Source organism: Sceloporus occidentalis, unplaced genomic scaffold (genome assembly GCF_023333645.1).
Source record: "Sceloporus occidentalis isolate IW3139 unplaced genomic scaffold, rSceOcc1.0.p SCAF_43, whole genome shotgun sequence".
Taxonomy (NCBI): domain Eukaryota; kingdom Metazoa; phylum Chordata; class Lepidosauria; order Squamata; family Phrynosomatidae; genus Sceloporus; species Sceloporus occidentalis.
This window is the reverse complement of record NW_028317023.1, coordinates 1,518,908-1,544,729: the sequence shown is the minus strand read 5'-3', so window position 1 is coordinate 1,544,729 and position 25,822 is coordinate 1,518,908. Positions and strand designations below refer to the sequence as shown.

The window sequence follows — 25,822 nt, the reverse complement described above, 5'->3', positions numbered from 1 at the left end:
TATATATATATATATATATATATATATATATACCGTATTGGCCCGAATATAAGTCTTTGAAGTGGGGGTGCAGCCTATATTCGGGGTCCGGGCAGGCAGCAGGGTTAGGATACAGATCCCCAACAGCGGTGCAGGGGACCCGTATCCTACTCTCCGATGCGTTCTGACAGCCTCCCCTGCCGGCACTTTCCACGGGGGGGAGTGCCGGCACGGGAGATTGTCTAGGCGCATCGTGCAGACGTTCACCAGCAGCGGCGATGAGCGTGACCGACCTCCGCTGCTGGCACGTCTGCTCGATGTGCTTTAACAAGATTGTTAAAGCGCATCGTGCAGACACGCCGGCAGCGGAGGTCGTTTACGCGCATCGCTTAGACAATCTCCCGTGCCGGCGGAAGTGCCGGCACCGGAAGTTGTCTACGCGTATTGCGTAGGTGTCCCCTGCCGGCCCCGCAAGACACACGGGAGTCTGCTTTGGTAAGTCGTGGGGGGGGCACATCTTGGGGGCAGAGTGGCAGCGTATTTCGGGGGGGGCAGAGTGGCAGTATATATCGGGTGGAGGGCAGAGTGGCTGTATATATCGGGTGGAGGGCAGAGTGGCAGCAGATCTATTCTACGTTTTTTTTTAACTAAGTAAAATTTTTCTTAAAAAAAGCACCTAACTTTAAGGGTGCGGCCTATATTCGGGTGCGGCCTATATCCGAGCCAATACGGTATGTATTGGTAATTCCCAACCAGTTCATTTTGGTAAATCATTAAAATAATACAAAAGTGGGACAAAAAAACCACTAATTGGACAATAAAATGGAAACACATGGGTAGCCTCCTGAAACTGGGGTGGCTGATCACTTGAGCACCCTTAAATATTTTGACATTAAAGTAAACTACACTGACCAATCCTTTCTTCTGCAGACATAAATAAATAATTCTTGAAGGAAATGATCTGGAAAGCACAGAGAATATGACAAGATAGATTTGCTTTCTTGTGAATTTATCCAAAGCACTGTGTTTATTCAAATGTAATGCTACAAACAATACATGTTTTATTTAGATTAAATATAATAATTATTTTGGATTTCTACATTGAAGATACTAAGTATTTTATTAGATCTCTCATTGAGTAAATTGCTATATGCTGAGTGATTCATCATTTTAAATCACACATGTGTCAGATATCATTTACGCCTATGACTATGAGGAACTATTTTGATAAATTAAAGTGAAAAACTAAAAATTAGCTTTTATAAGGTACTTTTGAGTGCATGTGTAAATTGGACTATATTATATATATATATATATATATATATATTGCCTACATGAATGGGGGATCAGCCTTGAACCCCTTCAGTTCCAAATGATTGCACTTTTTTGAACACTAGCCTCTTTCAAATTCGAAGCTTTGTCCAGCAGTTAGAAAATAAATATAACTTTGCCAAGCTCTAACTATGAAAACATATTTAGATGAAAAATATCATGCATCAAAGTGATTTAAGGAATGTATGTTTTAGGTTATTATATGTTTTATTCAAATATTAGCACTTCTCATCGTTCCTTGTGCCACAGCAATGTTACCCCACATCTGGATGTTAGAAATTTAGCCTGTCTACCAGGCATCTGTATCCATCGCACTGGAAGGGTAAATGCTTTTGGAGTGTGTGTATGTCTCTGTGAACATGTGGTACACGGTACACATTAAATACACTATTTAGGAGCCCCTGAGCCCTGAGGATTCTATCTAGTGGATAATACAGCCACCGCACCACCACTAACATCATACCAACAGTAGCTCTACTGCCAGGACCTCATTGGGCTCATGTAATGTTATGTTAGATGACCCTGCACTACTAGGTTGACAGCGTATAGACTGACAAGGTATTTATTGTCAGGGATGCTTAAAAGTAATGTCTTCATACATTAGGAGCAGTGGCGTCGCTACAGGGGGGCAAGGGGGGGCAATTGCCCCCCTTAGGATATTCCTTGCCCCCCCTGTTGCCCCCCCGCCGAATTTGGAGCCACCCAGGACAGTCCCCTTGACTGCTAACGACGGCATGGTGCCGTCGCTAGCAGTCCCAGTCAGGTGCTAACGACGGCACCATGCCGTCGCTAGCACTATCTTACCTTTATGGAGGTCATCACCCCCTACCCCGGCGATCTGCCCCTCACACTGAAGGGCATCACCGGGGCCACCCGATCCGGCTGGTGACGGCACGCAATGACGCGATGACGTCACCGCGCAACTTTATTAATAACTGACAATTGTCAGTTAAAGCGATATGGGGGCATGCTGCTTAGATGCCTGTATCTCAGGCATCTAAGCAGCTACAGACCCCCAACATATACCGTTAGAAAGCTAATTATCTCACCGTTCCAACAGTATATAGCTTGTAAAAAAATAAAAAAAATTTAAGTATGCTAGCTAAATGATCACTGTGGTAGCCAATGTTACCACAGCGATCATATAGCTAAAAAAAGTCACATTCCCTTTTTAAAAATGGCCGATACTAATTTTTAATCCCATGATCCCTTTGATCATGGGGTTAAATGAAGCCAACGGTAGAGGGAGGCAATTTTTGAAATCCTGATGAACTGCAAATATTATTAAAATCAGCCATTTAGCCTGTGTGGTACGTGAGTAACCATCTCATCCCTGCAGCGCTTTGCATTTTTACTGCAAACCTTTTTTTTCCTGTAAAAGTGGCTTTTTTTTTCTCCCTTTACCATCATTTCTTTGGGATTGTAAGGGGAAAGAATGGTGTGTGTGCTTCTGTGAGTGAATGTATGGAAAGTATGGTGTGTGCTTCTGCGAGTGAATGGAGATATGAAAGGCGTGTGAATGATCAGTAATTAGGGTTGAAGCCTTGACGTGGCATTACTGCTCATGTAGGAAGTTAAATTATGGCACAAAAAGTACACATTTGCAAGAACTACACCCCTTGGCGCATCTAATGAGGGGCTGTATGTGTTTCTAGTACAAACCTGGAGTGCGCTAGACACAAATGAAAATGTCGCTATGGTTGGAAAAAACATATTTTCTAGCCAAAGCGACATATTCCATCATTATTTGTGCACTCAACTTTTGTCCTAGAAATACATGTAGCCCCTTATTTGAAGCTCCAAGGGGCGTAGTTTCTTTAAATGGATGAATTGTCTGAATGAGGGAGAGCATGAGTTAATGTGTGGATGATTTGTCTGAATGAGGGAGTGCATGAGTTAATGTGTTTGTGTGTATAATAGATGTATAATTGTGGAAGGGAAAAGATGGCACTAGCAGGATGTTTGAGCCTTGGGGACAGAGATGGCACAGCCCGGGTGTATATGGGACAAAGATGGCAAATCGTATGTGTGTTATCTGGGTGCTGGCCAGGTTCTATGTGGGCAGCGTGGTTGGGGTGTGCAACCTGTGATCTATGACTGTAATTTAGGGGGTTTTAAATATACCTTTAATGCTGTGTTTCTATGTGAATTCCAATTGATCTGTACCTGCAAAGCTGGGTTTCTGTGTTATTCTGTAGATCCATATCTGCTATGCTATGTTTCCATACGTTATTTATGTATACCTGCAAATACAGGGTTTGTATGTCTTGTTCAGTTGATTAATACCTGCAATGCTGTTTCCATGTATTTATTTGATCTATACCTGCGATGCTACGTTTCATATATTATTATTGTATACCTGCAAATACAGGATTTGTATGTCTGATTCTGTTTATTTGATATATATACCTTCAGTGCTGAGATCACAAGTGAATTGCAATTGATCTATACATGCAAAGCTGGGTTTGTTTGTTAATGTGTTGATCTATACCTGCTATCGGCAGCAGGGTCTAATATTTATATATATATATATATATATATATATATATATATATATATATATATATATATATCGGCAGCAGGGACTAATATTAATATATATCGGCAACTGTGTGCCCCCCCCCCCCCTATATACTGTTTCTAGAGTCGCCACTGATTAGGATGTAGACTACCGTTTTTAAAAATATAATGAATGTGAGGACTGAGGGAAAGGTCAGAGTCAATGTTGACCCTAAAGCAGCAAACGTGGCGCAGAGCTAATGGTTGCACCATTGACATTGAAGAAGACTGTCCAAGGAATTAGCTTTAGAGTGAAGATAAGAAGTTCAGTTTCTTAGCTGTAGGAATCATGCAGACATTAGTTTAGAAACAGGAGACAGGAAAGTTAGGGCTGAGTGTCTTCAGAATACAAATGGTACCGAAGGATGAAATTACCTTGCCACAGGAGTCTTAAGTGTGAACAGAAGGTGTCTTAGAACTCAGTGACATTTCTTTTACTCAAAGGTCCAAGGGGTGGTTTCCTTCCTTTGTATAATGCTTTTAGTGAGGTGGGTTTTACTATTTACCCTTAATTTATATTTATAATGTTATCACATATATTCACACATGTCTTTCCCAAAGTTACCCAACCACTCGAAGCTTGACATCATAAGATTTTTTTTAATATAGAAGCACCCTGCAGAGCAGGTAGGCATTGTAACCTTTCATCTAGAAGTAAAAGTACGCTCCTGAAAGAAAACACAATAACATGGAAGCTCATTTAAGAAATGACATTTACTAATAGAATATGTATATACACTTCTCTACACACCCATGCTATTTGAGCTGCCTGGGCAAGGGTTAATTAAACCCTTTACACCAAATTAGCAGTCTGCTATACAATGCACGGTGACAATGATGTGGGAAAAATCTAACATGAATTACACTATCTAAATAATTTATTCTTTGTCAGATCTCATGCATAATTCTGTTCTTCACCTGCAGCTAAATGATATCCTGACCAATAAGAGCCCACCGTGCTATCTTTAGAAGTAATGTACGAGGTGCTTTCCATCTCCCTTCCCTGCTCGAAACTCCTATGGAAAGCGTCCCTGTACGCAACGGGATTCTGACCTACTTTCATTTAACATTTTAGTTCAGTAAAATAAGGACCCTTCAGTTAAAAGTGCTGTTCCACTTAGACAAAACGTTAATTGCACTCTCTAGAACGTTACGCAAATAAACCTCAGCGGAGTTGACAGTTGTCTGAAGGTAAGAACACATAAACCTATGCTGGGACTAAAGAAGCTTCTGCAGTTTCTATGACTGCATTTGTGTCACATGACAAGTGTTCCTGACAAAAATTATGAACACGATAAAATTTGAGATGACTAGAGAATTATTTCCAGGAGCCTGTTTTGATATTTCTGATGCTATATGTAGTTACCAAAGCATAACATTCATCTAAGTAGGTGGAACACAGACAATAAACCAAGTAGAGGCATTTAGGTTTTTTTCCCCATAGTTGAAATTTGCTTATGGGTTTAACAGGTTAATTAGAATAAACTTTGATGGTTATCGTTCTCATCTATACGGACCGCCACAACATCCCTTTCGAATTTCACTCGATAGCAAATGGTAACTAATTGGGATATTTGATAAAGCTGGGAATATCTTGACCAACAGGACTGGCGTATCAAATGGTTATCATGAATAGGAAACCTCCGTCACAGCAAGAGAAAGAAAACTACGGTCAGCAAACATGGAGGATTATATTTTTTGTGACCTATGGTAATATGAACATAGGTTCCTATTGTAGTTTGGTAACAGTGGATTTCAAACCATGAAGCAAAAATGACTCCATATTATTTACAAAGTGGCTGAATCCTATCCCTTTTTATGTTCTGCCCAATTATACCTTCATGTTCTGCCCATGATGGGTGTGAATCTGGTCTGGGCAAGACACGCAAACCTTGATTTTAAGCATCCCTAGCAATTTTGCTTACTTTGGCTGCTCCAGTTAAATTGAGTAATAGTTACAGCAGGTAATGCAGATAAATCATACTGCTTTATTTAACACCAGATGCCTTCTACAGTGATCATCAAAGGTCAAAATATGGCATTTCTCAAAATGTAAATGGAACAAAAGTTGCTGATTTTATAGGTTCTCAATTTTGCTACTTTCTTTTAATTCCAGATTATGCTTTTTATCTTTTGATTTTAATTACAATTACAAAAAATACAAGAAGCAAGATAGTACTTAAATAAGCGAGTTAGCTGTCTAACTGGGAACCTTCTACATTGCATGTGGATGTTCCACATATGACTGTTTATTACCAATTACCGTGTCTCCAGGGCAACCCCTCATTTGCTTCCCAAGGAGGGTGGCTGGTAACCTCACCTGCTCCACGGAGAGAGGGGAAAAAAGCAAGAGTAGTAAAACTAAAGAATTTCTACGGGAGAGACAGAAGCACTTATTATCACACTTTTTATGCCCTAATGCCGGCCAATATATATAGAATGATTGCTGTTTGTAGCCGTTCGCAATCAATGAATAACAGTAGCAGTAGACGCTGATGTACAAGAGTGATTACAGCTGATGGCCTTTAGCTGATGGTAAAAGCTCTGCCAAGTGAATATATTTTATTGCAACACAATAGATTCCACTAGGATTTATCTTATTTAACAAAGCTGAGGCTTGCTTTATTTAAAAAAGCACAAATATATTCTGCATTTCTATACAACGTGCAGACACAACAGACGATTAGCGGGGAACATAACATATTAACAATGGGCAGGTACAATGGGGGACATTATTTGTGTCAACATTTTGAAACAAAAGGTAAAGTGGTTATACATTATATATATATATATATATATATATATATATATATATATATATATCACATATCACATATATACCGTATTGGCTCGAACATAGGCTGCACTTTTTTCCCCCACTTTAAGTCTTTAAAGTCGGGGTGCGGCCTATATTCGGGGTCTAGCGCCCGACACCCGGGACATGCAGTTCCGGGCGCTGGGCAGGCAGCAGGGTTAGGATACAGATCCCCCGCACGGGGGGAGTGCAGGCACGGGAGATTGTCTAAGCGCATCGTGCAGACGTTCACCGGCAAACGTCTGCACGATGCGTTTTACCTCTGCCCCCAAGACTTACCAGAGCAGACTCCCGGGTGTCTTGCGTGGCCGGCGGGGGACACCTACGCAATACGCTTATACAACTTCCGGTGCCGGCACATCCGCTGAGTCCCGGCACCGGAAGCTGTATACGCGTATTGCGTAGATGTCCCCCGCTGGCCCCGCAAGACACCCATGAGTCTGCTCTGGTAAGTCGGGGGGGGGGGGGGCAGAGTGGCAGCATATCTCGGGGGGGAGGAGGAGGATAGTGGCAGCATATCTCGGGGGGAGGAGGAGGAGGACAGTGGCAGCATATCTCGGGGGGGAGGACAGTGGCAGCATATCTCGGGGGGGACAGTGGCAGCATATCTAGGGGGGGGAGGTGCAGGATATCTCAGGGGGGACAGAGTGCCAGCATATCTCGGGGGGGAGAGTGGCAGCATATCTCAGGGGGGACAGAGTGGCAGCATATCTCGGGTGGGGGAGAGTGGCAGCATATCTCGGGTGGGGGAGAGTGGCAGCATATCTCGGGGGGGGAGACAGAGTGGCAGCATATCTCGGGGGGGGGAGACAGAGTGGCAGCATGTCTATTAAAAAAAAAATTTCTTTAAAAAAAGCACCAAACTTTGAGGGTGCGGCCTATACACGGGGGCGGCCTATATCCGAGCCAATACGGTATATATCACACAGAGACAGCCGTAGTGTGGCTTGCATGGGTTCCCCAAGCATTCCTTCCTTGTGGTCCACTGGCACAGAGTAGCCTGCTATAGAGGCACAGGGAAGCTCTGGCAGGGCTTCAGGAATATAACAATAATAAGTATTTTTGATGTGACTGCAAACAAGGCAAAGTCAGCCACCGTTGTATTGAAGTTCCACTTTATAAGGTTACTTTGTGAAGATTCACACCAGTGGTTTACAATGAGTTTTCACAGTAGGAATTACTTCCTGCAAAAGGAAAGGTGACCAGTTAAAGGGAAAATAAAATCTATTTTATAAAAAATCCTGATTAGCAATTATAACATTTTGTGTCCCTAACTGTTCAGTATTCTAGGTTCTAACCTTCAGATGTAACTCCAATAAGTAACACAGCCAAGGTACGGCATTGCAGATCTCAGCATCAAGTAGAAGAATAGAGGGATCCAGAACATTGGTGTACACGAATCACAGTTTTTGGTTTATTACCGTACATTGCACATCTACAGAAAATGACACATTATTCAATAAAGTGATATATGGAGGGTTACCATGAGACCTAATTGTAATTGCTAAACTGCTATTCTAATTTTTATCAAATGTATACATGATGAGAAAGTAGGGGAAAACTAGCAAATATAGAAAATGCATAGCAAGGTAAGGTATGAACTTCACTCTCCCTCGTATTACGCAATATTGTGGGACTGGTGAGGGGGAAATCATCTCACAAATGATTTCGTTAGCAGCAGCTCCAGGATGTGCCCCCCGAAGATATGTTGAAGTTTGCGCATGCATTCCAACTGTATGAGGGAAATACTACCTTTTCTCTTCCTTGTAAGCGTTACCAAGTATTGGGCATTTTGCTCTGACCCCAAACCATTTTACTTTCAATTTGATATGGGATAAGAGTATAATAATTCCATTCAGCAGCTGTACATGAGTAAGATCTGGGTTCCAAACTGTGATATTTCACACACCAATGTACGCTCTTTGATTTGCAAAGATCTACTTATCACATTTGTCGAACTATAGAGCTAAAATAATTCTCTAAACCCCCAGGGGAAAAAAAAGCTCCCTTCCACTTAATATGGAAAATGCGTAACACAAACTTAGTCTAACCTACATAAGTCACCTTCCTCGAAGGATACATATTCTCTTATCTTCAACTGTCTATTACAGTTTGCAGTCACTATTCCTGCTGAATGTCAGGGTCATTTTGTTATACACATTTTTTTTTATTATATACTGTATATATTCATGCACAAATACTGAATATATATATATATATATACACACACCCAGACTGGTCACCTGGCACATCAGGCAAATGCTTTGTAGGAAACTGCCTGACAGGGCCAGACTTGCGTTCACAAGGCGGCCCTAACACTTTAAGGCCACTGGCCACCTGATGAAGTAGGTACGGCGAAGGGATGGATATGCGAGGCTACACGCTACGTTTTTATGCTCACATGGCATGCAGTCGGGTGTGCCAGATGGCCTGTCCGGGTATGATGGATGACAGCTCCAGCAGATTGGGTCATGTAATGTGCGTCCACCAACTGGATATGCCTAGAGCATGAAAAGTGCAGCAGTGTGTGTCCAACCATAGACCACGCTTGCCAGGGCCTCCTAGTCATCTCCAGTCCTGTCCTTGATACCGGTATATATATATGTGTGTGTGTGTGTGTGTGTGTGTGTGTGTGTGTGTGTGTGTATATATACATATATATATATTGTGACAAACCCTATAGCTGGAGGGCCATACATGTCACTTTTAGGGGTCCTAAGCACAGTCCTCTAGGGCAATCAGTCTCGGAAACACCAGCTTGTAACAAAACAGATCTTTATTTTTAATTGCTGAAACCCCAAAAAAAAAAATCATAAAAAGAAAACCTAGCTCCCAATTGGAGCCCTCTCTAACTGAACTATGCTGGTCCAGACTGACCAGCCTAATCACCCACTAACTCAACCTCCCAGCCAGACCCAGCTACGCCAGGCTCTGGAAAACCTCCCCCAGACAGCACACAAAATGTCCAGGCAGGTATTGCCTCACTTGGCTCAGGGATTGTCTTCTTCAGGGCCTCTCCTTGCCCTGGGAGCACAGGGAACTTCCTCTTCCCCCAACAGTCTCTCTGAGTATCAAGCTCCAGGGGTTTTTAATGTTCAGCACCTGTGCCTGATGCCGGCCCCAAAGGAATCCCGGACCGGATCCTGCAGATTTCTTGCCTCCTGGAAAACCCGGCATGGAATTTCCACAGCATGGGGAAACGGAGCATTGGCCCACCCTGCTCTCCAATTGCTCCACCCCAGGGACCCATATTTATGATATGGATAGCACCTATACCCAAATGCCACACTAAGCATCTCCCTGGGGTTTACACTGTCACAATATATATAAAGACCAACTTGCCTCTCTTTGGCCATCTGAAATATTGCAAGATATTGTAGTTCAATGGTTCAGTTGTAGCTAGAATATTTTCTTAGGACAAGCTATAACTCAAGACCTTTTAGAAATTATGGGCCTGTTACGTGAAGAGTTTTAATATTATAAATTACACATAAAATCTCAAGAACAGTACTATTAAGTCTATGTTATTTAAATTCTTTCTGCATCCCCAATTGAGAACATTTCATAACTGCCAGTCTTTTGTGGGGTATGACACCCATTTGAATTCATGTTTACAGTGTGCACTTAGAATTCTTTTAGACGTCCCTCAGGCAGGGCCGGCCCTACAATGGGGCCGACTGGGGCAATTGCCCCAGGCGGCACTTTGCCGCCCCAAGCGTTTTTTTGGGGGGGTTTTTTGAAGCGGAGGAGAGAGAGAGGGGCACCGAGTGATTTTCGCTTACCCGCTCGGCGCCCCTCTCTCTCTCCTCTGCGGCGAGTTTACCTGTTCGGTCTCGGTGCCGGCTTGTAATGCAGAGCGCCGGAAGTGACGCGAATTTCCGGCGCTCAGCATTACAAGCCGGCACCGTGGCAGCACAGGGAGACTTGCCGCAGGACTGTTTAAGGGTAAGTACCGGGGGGGGTAGATAATGCCGCCCCCCCCCCGGCGTCGGCGGGGGGCGGCATTTTAAACTTCGCCCCAGGCGGCGTTAAGTCTTCGGTCGGCCCTGCCCTCAGGTATGCTGAAATAGAGGGAAAGTGTGGGTATTTTACAGAAATGTTTTATAGATTGATTAATTTAAAGTAATTGGGAAAAAAGATTTAGACTAGAATGTTGATTTTAAATTAAAGGGCTATTTTCCTTCAGGAAAGCTGAGTTCTGGGGAAAGTATGGCAAAACCTGGATAATCACTTCCTTTTATGTATCCAGTTCCTTTATTAGATTGAAAGGCTACATCAAAAGGAACGATAATCATTAAAATCCTGGGTGAAGTACTTAAAATGGCTGCTCTCTATTGCAACATGGATTACTATTACAGATCTTGTCCTTTTTTAATCTGTAGACACAAGTTTACAAATTGCTAGAACAATAAAAGGTAATATTTGACAATGTGACATGACCATTTACATTTTCCTCATTCTTCACTCTCTAGTTGCCATTGTAGTTGAATATTATATAATTTACTGCTCTGATTATTCAATGCTTTTTTTTAAAAAAAACTACAAATATTGGCTCAAGTTTTGTTCACCAATAAAGCAACGTGACATTTATTCAAGTCTAGAATGTATAGAGTACCATAATAAAAAGAAATCGTCCAAAAACAATGAAAAATAAAATTCTGAATATATACAATAATACTGTAATCTGATTATCATTATAGTGTGACTATGCAAATTATGACAAATAATTTTTACCTCTTTAGACATGATTAAACAATCAAATTTGCTGGCATTTTTTTTATTTGTAGAATTAAAAAAATCAAGTCCTCCCGGGGCCTAATTGCCTCGCAAAGTGTTTATATGACATGCACTTTGTTTCCCAGTACAATTATGTGACCCTGAACCAAACCTTAAGGCAAAATGCACCAAAAGCAAATTAAGTGGCCACAGTTTTACGTGTCACCAGGCAGCCACCGCATGAGCAACCATGAGAAACTGCTTGCCTGCTGCTCACTAACTGCCTCCTGATAGCTTCTAAGGTAATGGAGAGTCAGGGACAGTGAAGCTTCTGCCAATCCCTAAAGAAAAAATGAATAATTCTGGCTTGTCTTTGCTTTAACATTGAATGAGTCTGTACTTGTGACCTCAATGTCACTTTTGATCGTAGCAGATGGGTATATATCACACAGGTACACCCATGTGTAATGTACAGCACTGTAGAGTGTTGATTGGAGACGGGGGCTCAAACAATTACATATTCATAAAATGCCAACATCTGGTCATTACATACATTGTACACATTTATCTGGCATAGCAAATGTGTGCACACTTCTTCCATTCCCATGCTTCTTTACATCTCTCTGTGTTACGTATATTATACAGTACATATATATATTATATAGAAATCATCTCTATAGATGGCATGTTTCCCCACCCCAGTTTCTGCTCCTTGTTTGACCATACACATGTCCTGCTTAGCACTGTACAAATGTGTACCTACCTCCAGCCAGCTCCAGCAGTAAGACAGAATTTCCAAGGGGGTCGAAGAAGACTTTACTTTAAAGAACATTTACTTAACCCCCCCACATCCCTACCATGCACTGGGTTGGAGAAGAAGAGGCAATCATCACCCCCTTTGTTAATATGGAATTCTGGGGACCCTCATTTTGTTTTTTATTTATTTAGTTTTTTGGAATTTAATGCAGAGGGACTCCGGGTTTATTAGGTGAAATTTGAGAGTCAGAAGTAGCCAGTAAACATAGAAAGATGTAATTTTATGGCAGATATGATCCATTTGCATACCTGGGAACTCTCCAGGTTTGAGCTGGAGATTGCTGGGTGAGCACTGCTCCTCCGGTTCTCCGGGTCAAGACTCAAATCCTCCGGGTCGCGGCTTGACAAGCCCCGCCCATTTTTCCTTGAAATGGGGGTGTTTCCCGCTGCCGTCAGCCGAACCCGAGAAGTTCAAAGGTATGGCCATTTGGCCCATCTCGTCTGCTTGTTTTTTTTCCTGTTGTAAAGACTTAGCTTCTGCTGGAAGGCTGTTCCACTTATCTAGCACATTTTCAGTAAAGTAATTACATTACATCTAAGCCTTTGACTCTCTAGTTTTTCATTATGACTTTTTTCCCCCTTCTTTGAAATAAACCCCTTATCTGGACAAATTTAATATGGAATAGTTGATACATTTGTGTATCATTCTTGCATAGGGGCCATGCTAATCTTCTGTATATCGTTTCAGTTATAGTATATGAGCTGTCAGATCTTGAGCTTATAACATAGTTAATACAACGAGAAGTAGTGCTTAACCTGCTATCATTTCTCATTATCATTAGTGAACTGTTTGAGAGTGGCAGGAGCAGCCCAACCATAAACAAGGCCATATTCAGCACGATGATGCAAAAAGGAGTAAACTGTAACTTGGCCCGTCATAGACTGCAGTATCAGGCATAATCTTTGGAATTGGAAGTATAAAAACAGAAGCCTGGATGCAATTTCAAAGTCAATTTGTAAAACATAACAGACGAAAGCTGCGTTTATGCGAGCCAACATATTATTTATTCTATGAGACTTTCCCAACTGTTTGAGGAATAAAATGTTAATCTTGGTCAGATTTTTTATAATGTGGGAATAACTGAAGTGTTTTCAGTATTTAGGAGTTTCTGCAGTAAAACCTACTTGCTGTAATCAATCATTAACTGCAGTGTAAGGGAACAAGCATTATTGATCGTTATTGACCCGCACATTTTAGAGAATAAATTCTTTAGACCCGGGGGAAAGCACGTTTTATTATAGTTTTAGGTAGTGATGTTATGAATGGAAGCAAATAGTAAAAATACCACCACATAAAACCTGTTCATTTTCACATACCTCCAAGCGATCATTCTTTCCTCCCCTGATGTCCCCTTTTTTCTAGGAGGGTATGAATAATACTTTGGGTTTTACAGTTCTAAAAGATGGTATTTATTTATATTTATAGAAATAGCACACAAAAAAGTATATATTTATATATTAAATTGTGTGAATAAAATGAATTATCATATGGAATAACAAATATTTAGAAAAAACAGCTATCCATAGCTCCAAAAGTCACACAGAAGGTTTCAGTATAGCCCATCTCCATTTAAAGTCTAACCACATCATCTAACAGTAACAATAAGTAGGTGTCTAGTGCCGATTAGATCCTAAACCCCAGATTAAGAAACATATCCCGCTTAAATTTAAATTAAAACCAGACAGCCTCTTTTTTTTCCATTGGGATTGTCAGTAAGATGGTGTCTGTGGGTTAGGTGGAGAACAGGGCTGGACAATTCTTTGAAGAAGGTCCCATAAAGACAAGTGAAACGGAAACCAAGGTTTTTTTGGGACAGGGCATATTTTATATAGCCACTTTACCAGGGGAGGGGAAATTGACAATCACAGGAAACAGGAAAGGATTAACATAATTAACACAACAGCAAGAGATTACACAGACATCGGCACCAGACTATTCTCAACATACATACAACAATGATAAATACACAACAGTTGTAAAGAGATTGTGGAGTAACACTTAAACGACTAGACAGTGAGTTATTGTTAATACATATAGAAATGTAGAGGGTTAATATACATATTTTACAATTTAATAAGTTAATATAAAATTACAGTACCAATAAAAAAATAAAATGGGGGCCCAGCATACATTACAACAAGTCTTAGGGCCAGTTTGATATTTTTAGGAGCCAGAACGAGACAGAAATCATGGTAAAATGTCACACAACATGATGAGCCAGATCTTAAAATCGAGGAGCCATGGCTACCTTGCTCCTGGGATTTGCCAAGCTCTGATTGTACAGTGACCTGGTACTGACCTTCATACAAGACACAAAAACGATAAGTCAACTGATGGTGGCGAAATGTTCACTGCAGTGCAAGAAATAAAAATATTTGTGAACGCAGATACACATCCCAGAGAGAATTACTACTGTCATGATAAGAGCTCTTTGCAGAATACTTCCACTGCAGCTGTGGCTTTTAGGCAGTGGCATCTGAATTAGTATTCATACAACAAAGCGGAATGTCCCATATCAATTTTGCTTAGTGAATATATTAAAATTCACTGGTGTTCCACATTTGGTGAACCCATTCCCAGAGAATCCTGTGGCATAAGTAGAGATACCCGAGAGTGACACTGTAAATATACCTCTTCTGCCAGCTACTCACAGTTCTGGGTTATTAAGGAGGCACATATCTCCTAAGGATTTTCTATGGAGAGAGGTCTCCTGATACCCCGCACACTGTACATAAAGATCTAATAATGGGTGGGATAAGCGGGGACCAGAAAGCTGTTTGATGCTGCACTGCACAGTCTCATCACATTGACAATTGTCTGAGGGCTGACAGCAGCTGCGCCTGATACAAATAGACAAACAGAGTCATAAATGTATAACACCCGATGCAATGCTGTATAGACACTGATTTTTGCCTTACTTCATCATGGAGGGTTTTCCCATCAAATCTATAGCCACCATGAACCATTTTTTGTTGCCTGCTGATAGCCCTAACAAGGTTAGAAGGGGATATAGGATACAGAATGGATAGAAAGTGCATTTTATCTCTTGTGCATTTGCAAATGGAGAGTTGGTATATCCAAGGGCTGCCATCACAAAGGCATAAATCACTGGAGAAAAAAGGCACTCTAGGCAGGAGATGCCACTTAACTGGAAATAGGCTTTGCTGATGGATCCATATCAGCAGAGAGGATGTAGAACACATGAAGGTACACATGTAAATGTCTAAAGTAAACTAAGAAGGACTGAAAGCTGTTAGCAGAAGTTGAAAGTAGTAGGCAGCGGGAACATCACTGATAGGTTTGGCATGGCAACCTACTGTAACTAGACATTAACAATCCTTTATCTGCAAGACAGCGTCAAACAATCTCCAGCTCACCTTCTGTTATAGAGTACAGCTTCCTTCAACAATTTAGAAATGCTACAGTCTTTGTTAGCAATGTTAACAAACAACGATAGAGACACATCAATATATTTTGGCATAAGAATATATGGCAATACTAATGAGCAAGAAAACTCTCTGCACTTCAGCTGATGTATGTGTTGAATCACATGACGTAGTGCAACACATCACAGGAATCATTCATTCCTGTTCCACAGGAGCAAGATGTTCAAAATGTCTGTTATAAAACAGATGTTAAAAACATTTGACCCTGCATTCTATACCTTGTCTTGTAGATTTGGATTAATTCTCTTCTGCAAGATGTATATACAAGCAAGTGAACATCTGTTATGATGTTTTTATACTTCCTTTTGTTTTATGGTTAAAACTTGATTTAAGCCTTTAGATTCATGTGGACCTGAATTTAATAGAAATTTGCCAATTTCATTAATTCCACTCTTTCTTTACTTTCTTGTTCTCCGTTTCTTTTTTCTTCTCCAGTGATATGCTTCTTCTGGGGTTCTGCAGTGTTACCCTGGCCTTCTGTAGCACCTCCGCAATCAGGGCCAACCTCTCCCCAAATTCCAGTAATGGGTGAAAGGCTGTCCTGTGGTGTGTGCCAAGGCTTCACCCTGTTGTGGAAGTGCTCCAGGTGGCCAGAATAATGCAGAGGGATCCATGGAGACAGAGAAGCATTTATGTACTTCTTTTTCTCTGAGGATCCATTGATATTATTCTGGCCTTCTGGAGCACTTCTGCACCTGGGCCACGCCTCCTCCGACTGAGGGTGGGTGACGATGAATTTTGTTTCTGAATGGGAAAAGCCCTCCAAATTTCTTCCGAACTGAAAGGGCAGCATGATCAACTCAAGTGCATAAAAGATGCATGCGCGCAAAAGGTATGGGAGGAGTGACCTCAATGGATTCCTCCCTACCATCAAATGCCCTAATTGAACCTGGTCATTCGTTCATTTGGCACTGTGGCCTGCTCAACAGGCAAATGTTACATCGCTTGAAAAGGTGGAAAAGCCAAGTGGCTTTGCAGAGTGCATCACAGTGAAACCTTCTCCAAAGAATTAGGAAACATGCAAGGCAATATATATGGAATTTGATGCACATGCTACTTTACCAATAATATGTGAGTTGATAATAGGATAATGGGGGAAGGCGCGAGATTTATGGTGATATAGCGTCTGCTTTTGCCAGCCCTCATCACATCACAAAAGGATCTTCATGCATAATCCATTTTTAGGAGCCTTGGAACCCCCTTTTAGTTTACTGACCTGTCTTCACCTAGCTGTAAGCATTACACGCATGCCCTACATTTTCTTGTCGGCCTTAGTGGTTAACCCTTCCCATCCACTTATTCTTTGTATTTGGTGACATGCAAATATTATGCTATTTCCATCAAAAGTCTAGCCTATCTTTTTATTAATAGAGTCCTCTTATCTCAGTCAGATAGCTTCACCACACTTCTACTTATCCTGAATGGGTTTCCTCATGCATACGGCAAACCCAGCATACTGAAAATCTCCAGTACTGAAAATGATTTACCTTCATTAGAATTGTATCCATTAGGAACAATCTTTAAAACCGTCCATAGTACAAATCAGGTCCTCGGTTATAATGGCTAAGGTGTAAAATATGTTCTTAAGGTCAAGGGAAACATCATGATGAGGAATTAAAAGCCCTTCACATACTTAAGACTGATTTACCTCCTTCATCTGATTCTTCTGACAAGGCATTATGCTCCCAAGGTTAGGTTACTGGGGCAGAAAGCATAACTGATGGAAAGCCAAAAAGCATTTTATGCAACAGTCAAAATATTTTTTTTCAAATGGTAATCTAAAATTAAATAAGAAAAGAAAATATTTTCCCCTTAAAGAAAGAAGAAATTATCATAAATATTTAGAAGTGAAATTAAATGCATTTTTACATTTTAGAAGTGCTACAAAATGTTCCAGCAAGCAACTATATTATAGAGCTTGTCTTTCAGCCCATCATGGTTTCGGTAAATAAGCTTGGTTTGTCAAGATGATGGAAATGGCCAGAATGCAATTGTTATGAAAAATTAATTCTAAGAAATAAGGCTGCATTAATACCACTGCTATACTGCAGGGTGACATATTTATATGTATTTTTTATATGGTTTTCCTTGGATGCAGGGTTCAGGCCTATGATGTATGGGGTGCATATCATCATGTCCTTTAGGAACCACATGTCATTTTGTTCCAGGACACATAAATATGTTGCTTGTTGCTGACCAACAGTATGTGGGATACATGACTATTACTTTATATACATCTAGATATTGCAAGATATATTCAGGAACATAATACACAGTTAAACTGGTGAGATGATCATTACTGGGAACTCTTGGGGTTTGGCTCAGTCTCCCAGTGAAGTCCTCCTTCCCCAGGTAGCTGGGGATTATTGTTTCTCTGGGCAGCAGAGAGGCACAAGGCCACCCCACTTGCCATCTACGTTCCACCTACTCCTTGCCCACTTTCCTCCCACATGCAACCAGATCCACCCCACTTGCCATCTACGTTCCACCTACTCCTTGCCCACTTTCCTCCCACATGCAACCAGATCCACCCCACTTGCCATCTACGTTCCACCTACTCCTTGCCCACTTTCCTCCCACATGCAACCAGATCCACCCAACTTGCCATCTACATTCCACCTACTCCTTGCCCACTTTCCTCTTACATGCAACCAGACCCACCCCCACCTGAACCTACTCCCCAGAAGAGGAAGCCCTCTGGGCAGCCTACCCTGGGAAGTTCCCAGGTATGGAGATGATGTCCAGTAACTATGCATTATGCAGGGTCAGCTCCACTTTTTTTGCAGAAGAACCCCAGCGTTCTTAGGCTTTTATGATGCACAGTGAATTTAGGTCGAAAAGGAAATGCACCGCATCTTGTAATTAGGCAAATTGGGGTTAGTTACTCCCTGTGCCTTCTGAATCTAGTGAAGACACTTATCAGTACTGCCTTTAAGCTGTGAAACAAACAGTGAAACATGTAGAAAGGCATGAAATGGCTAAGGGTTATCTCAGCGTTACAGCTCTAAGCTGTCGTTTTTGTTCCAGAAGCCACCTTATTGTCTGTGGACGACTACTTTATGTTAAATCAACGTAAGACTGAAGCTATCATTATCTGCACAAGCATTCATTATCTATGTGCGGTAATACCGTATATAATACAGAAATCACCATTATTAATTTATTACACTACAATTTAGAGAACATCACCGTGGTAGGGAGAACCAGTAAATCAGAAAACCTCATTTTGTAATTTTCAACGTTGTCATGTTTCGATGTAAGCAGGTGCACCATGAAAATATATTCTCATTCTAGCAATCTTTTGGAAAAAGGGCTTTGTTCAGAACTTTACGTCTCAAGCGGTTTTACAATTCCTGTTAACTCTTCAGGTCCCAAGGGGATGAGTAAATAATTGTTAAAGCAATGCATTATTTGCTTTCATGGCACTGAAAGGGTCAAAGGTTTGTATGTTTTTGCTGTATACTTTGGTATACGTTCACTGTTACACATCATCGCTTGTACGTAGAAGTAATACACACCTGTTCAAGACATTTTTAAGCCCCAACTTTATCCCTTTTGCCAGTTCCAAGTTATTGCACACCCCATTACAAGTAGGTTGACTACAAGAATTATGTTTTGCATGACATATATTTTTCACATATTGGTGACAGGCATAGGTAAAGTGCTGCCCCGCAGTATGTGGGATGCATAACTGAGTAACTGATTACCTTTCATGAGTTTATGCATCCCACATACTGCAGGGAGCACTTTACATGTCAACAAGATGCGAGAATTAAAGGCATCCTGGAAGACATGGTCAATGTGGTCACCCTAACTACAAGGAAAAAAATTCAGGCTATAACATTCATTGGGGGTACGAACAGAGGGCTCCAGCACAATCAATACTTACCGCTTTCACTTGTTGCTAACCACAAACATGTGGTTCCCCAGAGGGCTTTTCAGCACAGCTGATCCCATTTGAACGGTCTTAACCCAATAATGTCTGATATCTCCAGACAAATACATAATAATTAGTATGTTACATGCTGTAGAAATCCAACAGTTTAATTCCTCACTGTGGGGTTTTTGTATAAAAGTATCACAATCCCATGAGTATCAAAAAGTGTTTGTATTTTGCATTTGCAACAGTTCTTAAAGCGCTTTGGGACAGTTCATTCTCACATACTATAATGTCGCGAGTGTTATTGTAGCCTATTGTGCGTCTGTGACAGCGTTACTGGAAAGAAGTGTTAACTTTTTAATTTAAGACCGCAGCGGTCCTAGTCAATCTGCTAGAAAATGAACACCCCAGTGTAGGAAAGCAGTGAAAGCAGTCAACGTCAAGGCTTCCCTGCAGGATGCCTTTTAGAAGCACCTCTGCTTCAAGGAGTCATCAGGTCATCCTCCAAAAGAAATGTCCTCTTTAAAATGAGAAGAACATTGGGAAGTTCCATGTTTGTTAGTTGGAATGAGCACTATTTCCCCTTAATTGGAAACCCATTATAGAACAGTAGTGTCATTTTATATTTCACAGAAACTGGCCCATCATATAAACACAGAAACCCCTGCATCCTCGCGCTTTGCAGAATGTTTCAGTTGTGTCCTCAGTTAAAGTGAAATAAGAATGCAGTACACCTCTCACTTTTTTTGCTTTAGATCCTAAGTACTAATCTCATTCCTCCTAAGCAGTTATATTATTTAGTAAAATAACATTATGAAAATCATGCTGGCAACTCTAGAGAGCTGCCAAATGCATATGTTAGAAGTACATTCAAGCCAGGTATATCAGTTAATTACCACCTTAAAAAAGCCCCATCATTGCAGAATTAACATGCACACAAAGACTAAAATATATCATAACCGGGATACATTCCTCACTCCACACACTGAAAATTTTAGCTGTTAATTAAAAACTGATTAATAAACTCCCACAATGCACTCACACAAGCAGAGTGAAATGTTACGGATGCACCCTCACTGCCACCTTGAGAAATGTTGGTGATACATTCTCACAAGCATGTCCAGAGTGAAAAGGCCGTGTCACACTTGCACAGACATGTCTAGAAGAATATGTGCCCTTGGACAGGCACTGTAATTTCAAGAAATACAATTCTGGTAAGAAATCCACATAGGCACCTTTGGAGTGAAATACTGGTGATACCCTCGCACAAGCACCTCCACAGTGAGTTAGCTAGCGATTATTCAATGCCTTTATTACAGAAAGTGATTATGCTCAGTAGATATTATAGTAAGGGGAAAAAACGCACACATTACTGCATGGTGCCTTTAAATTATATATTATCATCAAAGTATTTTCACCATTTGTTTCAACCTTTGATTCATAAATAAAAGCACCAGACTGGTTATGCTAAGAGGACACAGCATTTTTCTGCCCCAGACAAAAACAGGACGCTGATGTCATAGGGATACGTTGCTCTGCTACAGATAAATATTGAACTTTCCTAATGCTCTGCTGATTATATTTAGGATTCGGATTATGGAGTTTCTAAATATGAGATTCTATATTAATGCAGCCCAGGAGAAAAAAAAATGAAAACTTGACTGATCCTGAGGCATTTAGAGGCCACCCAATTTCTATCTAGTTTTGTGTCTTTAGAAATTGACTACTTAGTTTATAGTTGGATGAGATGATGTGAGCTCGAAGTCAACTCCTTTCTTGACCTAGTTCACAAAAATAATAGTATGAGGCAGGATTGTGCCAATAAAAAGGCACATTCTAGAATTGTGGTCCTCATGCTTGTCTCTATGGATGCACTCAAGAACTTCTGTCTAGTTTGGCTTCTTCATGGCTCAACCAATGTCATATACGGCAGGCAAAAGTTAGTTGCAGTGTGCCAAAATGAAATGGTCCTTGTGATGCCAGGGACCTATATAGCATAGCCCTGAACCCTGATTACCTATGTGATTTTAAAAACCAGAGGATTAAAAAAACAACCCTATAATGCTCATAAATTCCATACTTTGTACACAAATCCACCATAGTTTTCCCAATTAACAGTGTGAAATCCTATCTATTAAAAGATTGTCAGAGCTTGTGTATCCCCACTGGTAAACCATTCCATGTATCCCCATTGACATACCATTCGCACAACTCTTAGAAACTCTCTTGGTAAAGTCTTATCTACACATACATATAGTTACTGTATAACCACAGCTTGAAAAGAACCTGGGCGTTTATTCCCAGGACAATTTGTTCTGTTTGACATTTCACCTCTGCACTTGTGTTACTATTCACAAAGCTTCTGTAATGGTCGGATAGTGACTGTCATTCAGAACCCAAACATACTGCTGTGCTAATGGCCTGCGTTTATCCTAGCACTTCTTTCCATACATTACTTTAGCAGGCATGGTATTTCTTTACGGAATCCTGCTGCTCCCACTTATGATCTCAACAATGCCACAAAATCTCACATATACGATAATAACATTTTCCTTGCTCCCCAGCATAGTCAGGCCACACAAAGAGAGTTGGCAGAAAGCACCAGAGAAGCACTCCGTCATATATTTGCTCAGTCGTCACCGAGGGTGACAACACAAACACAATAAGTAAAAAGAAATAAGGAGAATTATGTGTGTACATTACCTCCGCTCTCTGTTCTGTTTCCGTGATTTATGGAGCAATCCAATCAGAACTACAGCAGCTCGGATCCCTGCTTTTTTCGAATGCATCCTCTCGGTTGGTTGTGACATGGTTATTAGATCCAAAAGCCAGGTTTTCCAAAATCAGAGTAACCAAACTTAAGCAGCAAAAATAATATATATATCCACTCACTCCCCTGACTCCCTTTTTTTTCCCTTGCCTGAGATACTTGCGGTGTGATTGATAATATTGAGGCAGGTCACTGTTACAGTAGTGACCTTCAGGACACTGGCCACCGCCGGCTTCTTCAAACCTAGTCTCCAACTTCTGCCTGTCTCTCGTCTCCTGCCTTCCTGCGAGATGTTGGGACTGCCAATGGGAAAAAAAAGGAAAAGAGGGAAAAAAATAGCACAGCCTGCTATTTACAAGTGACTTTGCGAAGTCCTGCAGCCTGTGTTACAGTCACCGGTGCATCCCAACAAAAATCCTTCACCTCGGTTTCACCTGAGGACCAAAAAGCAATGTCTCTGATTTACAGATATTCCAGCACAAGTTTTATCTCTGAGACAAGAGCCTGAGGAGAGAGTGTGCTTCCACTATCCAGATCCATAATTTGCTAGGAGACATACACACATACAAAATCAAGCTGAATAGGGACGTCATGAAATCAAAGCCCAAGGGAGTGGGGGAGAAAAAACAAACACACTCACACGCATAAAAGAACACAATGCTTCTGAGTTTGTTCTGCACCTGCTTGTTAAAATATTAACTTTCACTTGCAAGAGGATGCTGAGTGTGTGTGAGGTAGGCGGTGGATTGAGCATCTCTGCCTGCACACGCTGGGGATACTTGGATCTGCATGGTGGGTGTTACCAGACGGCTTATTTCCTCCTCTTTTTTCATTCTTTCCCCCCTCGCTGTAGGATGGCTTGGCTGGATTTGGTGACACAGAAAAGCTAAGTCTGTGTGGAGTTGTAAAGAACTGGCCGAGGATCTGCAGAGACCTAGCGTATCAGCAGAAGAGACAGCGTATAGCTCATATGGAGCAGGGGCGGATACTGTTTTATTTAACCCTTTCCACTGTTAATGTATATCAGTGTATTTTCTTTTTCTTCTAGATTGTAAACTCGTTTGAGCAGGACCCTTTTTACCTCCCGTTTCTGTAAGTTATATTGTTATGTTATGCTCTACTTGTTATGTCCTGCTTAGCCGTTGTACAATAATGCAGAATACGATGGCACTATATAAAACAATAAATAATACAAATGTCAAATATTCTTTTTCTTAATGCATAATATAATCATATGCTGAATATTTTTCAATCAACCCAAGCTATACATTCAGGTTTTTTTTACATATCATCTTTAGAGATAAATTATAAAAATATATGGTCCATCTACTTCTTTTAAAGCTATTTTAGTCTCATGACAATTTCTATTTCACAAGTTGTTTCCAGTTAAAGAGCCAGGATAACCGGTTTCAGCACTAACCAGGTAATTTATTAATACACAGGTCTACAAACATTTGATGACCTTACTGGCAAACAATCAATCGATCACAAATTAAAATTCCCAATAGCTTTGTTTTTTCAACACCAGTATGGTTATTACTATAGGAGTTCTCTCCGAATGGCCATTTCCCTGCTAAAGAGCATCCCGTTCTAAACTCACAGATACAAAATAAGATTATGGGTGTTCCTCGTTATTTACATATTTGCGGTCACATTGCTGCTTTGCTGCCTTTTTGAGATGACTTGCAAGTGATATGTTTCTCCCCAGAAAACATCAGCAAAGACTGCCACCACGGCACAGGGAGGCTGTAAAACATACTGCACCCTTTATATCTTAGGAAGTATATTATGCTGACTATGTGTCAATTCATTATTAAACGGTTAAAAAGTATTCCTTATAAAACGCAACTTTCGTGATACAAACATATTTGTTACATAATTCTAGACTACAACCACCTAAAAGATACATTGCATCAATTAAAAAAATATTTCTGTTCCACAACTTAACTGGATATATCATTACTGATACATTCCAGACCTTAAAAGACCACGTCTAGAACCCACAACAATGTACAGTAATTTAAAGGGACAGTTTAAATGTATTTAATAAAGTACAGGAGGGAAGTTTATTTCAGAGGAAGAGAAATGTTGAGACATGAACAAGAGATCATAATCCTCAAAGGCTTAGATGGAATTTAAGTACATTTTACTTTACTGAAGGGGTGATAGATAAGTGGAACAGCCTCCCAGCAGAGGTGGTAAAAATTAACACAATGAGGGGATCTACACATGCATGGGATAGCCATATGGCTATTCTTAATCTACAGCAGACTAGATGGGCTGAATGGCTCTCATCTGCCATACAACTCTAAGTTTCTAGATTTACTGCCTCAAACAGCTTCACCAAACATTAATTATTATTAAGTAACATAAAAAACAAGTGACTTCAATGTGTTCATATAATAATAATAATAATAATAATAATAATAATAATAAAGCCAACTTGCATTAGCAGTTGCAAAAAATGAAAAAAAACAAACTTGCATGTTTAAAAACACCCTACACATGCACAGAGAAGTAAAAGGACAGTATAATAGGAGCAATTTAACCCCTTCAGTGCCACAATTTGGATTGTTACTTAGAAAAGAAGCCACTATGTTACTCGTGCATTAAATTATATACCCCTAAACAATACTGAACCACATTGGTTGATGCATGCTATCTGATGCAAAAAAAAGCTAAAAATATGAATTTAACACAAACAGGTTAACAGATAAGCACAAACAAAAACACTACTGGCTTTATCACATAGGCTGTAATGTTGTAATGTTGTGGCAACAACCTTATGCTAACATCAATTCATGTTTTCCTTTGATTCACTCCATTTAGTGGTTTAGACATGGAATTCAGGTAAGCACCCTAAATGTGCATTTGTGCAGTTAGCAACCGTGCTTTGGATTTGTGCCCTATGAGTTATATTTATTACTTGAGAGCATGATTTTAGAATTTGATCTTCATTGTCTGCAAAATGTTAAGTTTTTAGACAGATCATGGACATAGGGACTATATATCCTTTAAATAAATATTAACTCAGATACCTATTAATTATAACAGTAAATTATGAGCATACCTGGGAAGATCCAGACTACAGGTATGCGGAGCCTTCCCTTTCTGGGATGGGGGTAGGAGGTCCCGCTGATGTTAAGTGCGGGTTTAGCCCCACATGCAGGAAAACTGGCTGTGTTTGGAAGGGAGGGTTGCGGGGAGTGGGGTATGCCGCAATGCCAATCCCACGACCCAGAGTTTCTCCATGATGGCCCAGACAGAGAAGCAGCGCTCTACTTTGAGTCTCCGGAGAAGTTCCCGGAGAGCTCCCAGGTATGATCATGAGACACAAAAAACCACAAAAGGAAAACTGTGTGTGTGTATGATCCATAAACCATGCAATATGGTGAACGGCCAACAGTACATTTTCCTTACATACTTAGATAATGTAATTCTATTTACCTATTTAAGTAAATATATTAAAAGCCAATTAAATCCTGATTAAAATATTGAAAATTAATTT

At 40.6% G+C, this 25,822-nt stretch overlaps 1 protein-coding gene and 1 non-coding gene across 2 annotated transcripts in view; both read right to left on the bottom strand.

The window, feature by feature from the left end:
- Nucleotides 1-22,354, bottom strand: part of LOC149289664 (rap1 GTPase-activating protein 2-like) — a 148,355-nt gene extending 126,001 nt beyond the window's left edge. The window contains exon 1 of the mRNA XM_089490213.1: nt 22,248-22,354. Coding sequence (XP_089346339.1) covers nt 22,248-22,354 — 107 coding nt within the window. The remainder of the gene's footprint in view (nt 1-22,247) is intronic.
- Nucleotides 12,829-12,937, bottom strand: LOC149289665 (U6 spliceosomal RNA). Its single transcript, XR_016277317.1, has one exon. It is a non-coding gene; the product is annotated as a U6 spliceosomal RNA (small nuclear RNA).
- Nucleotides 22,355-25,822: the final 3,468 nt, after the last annotated feature.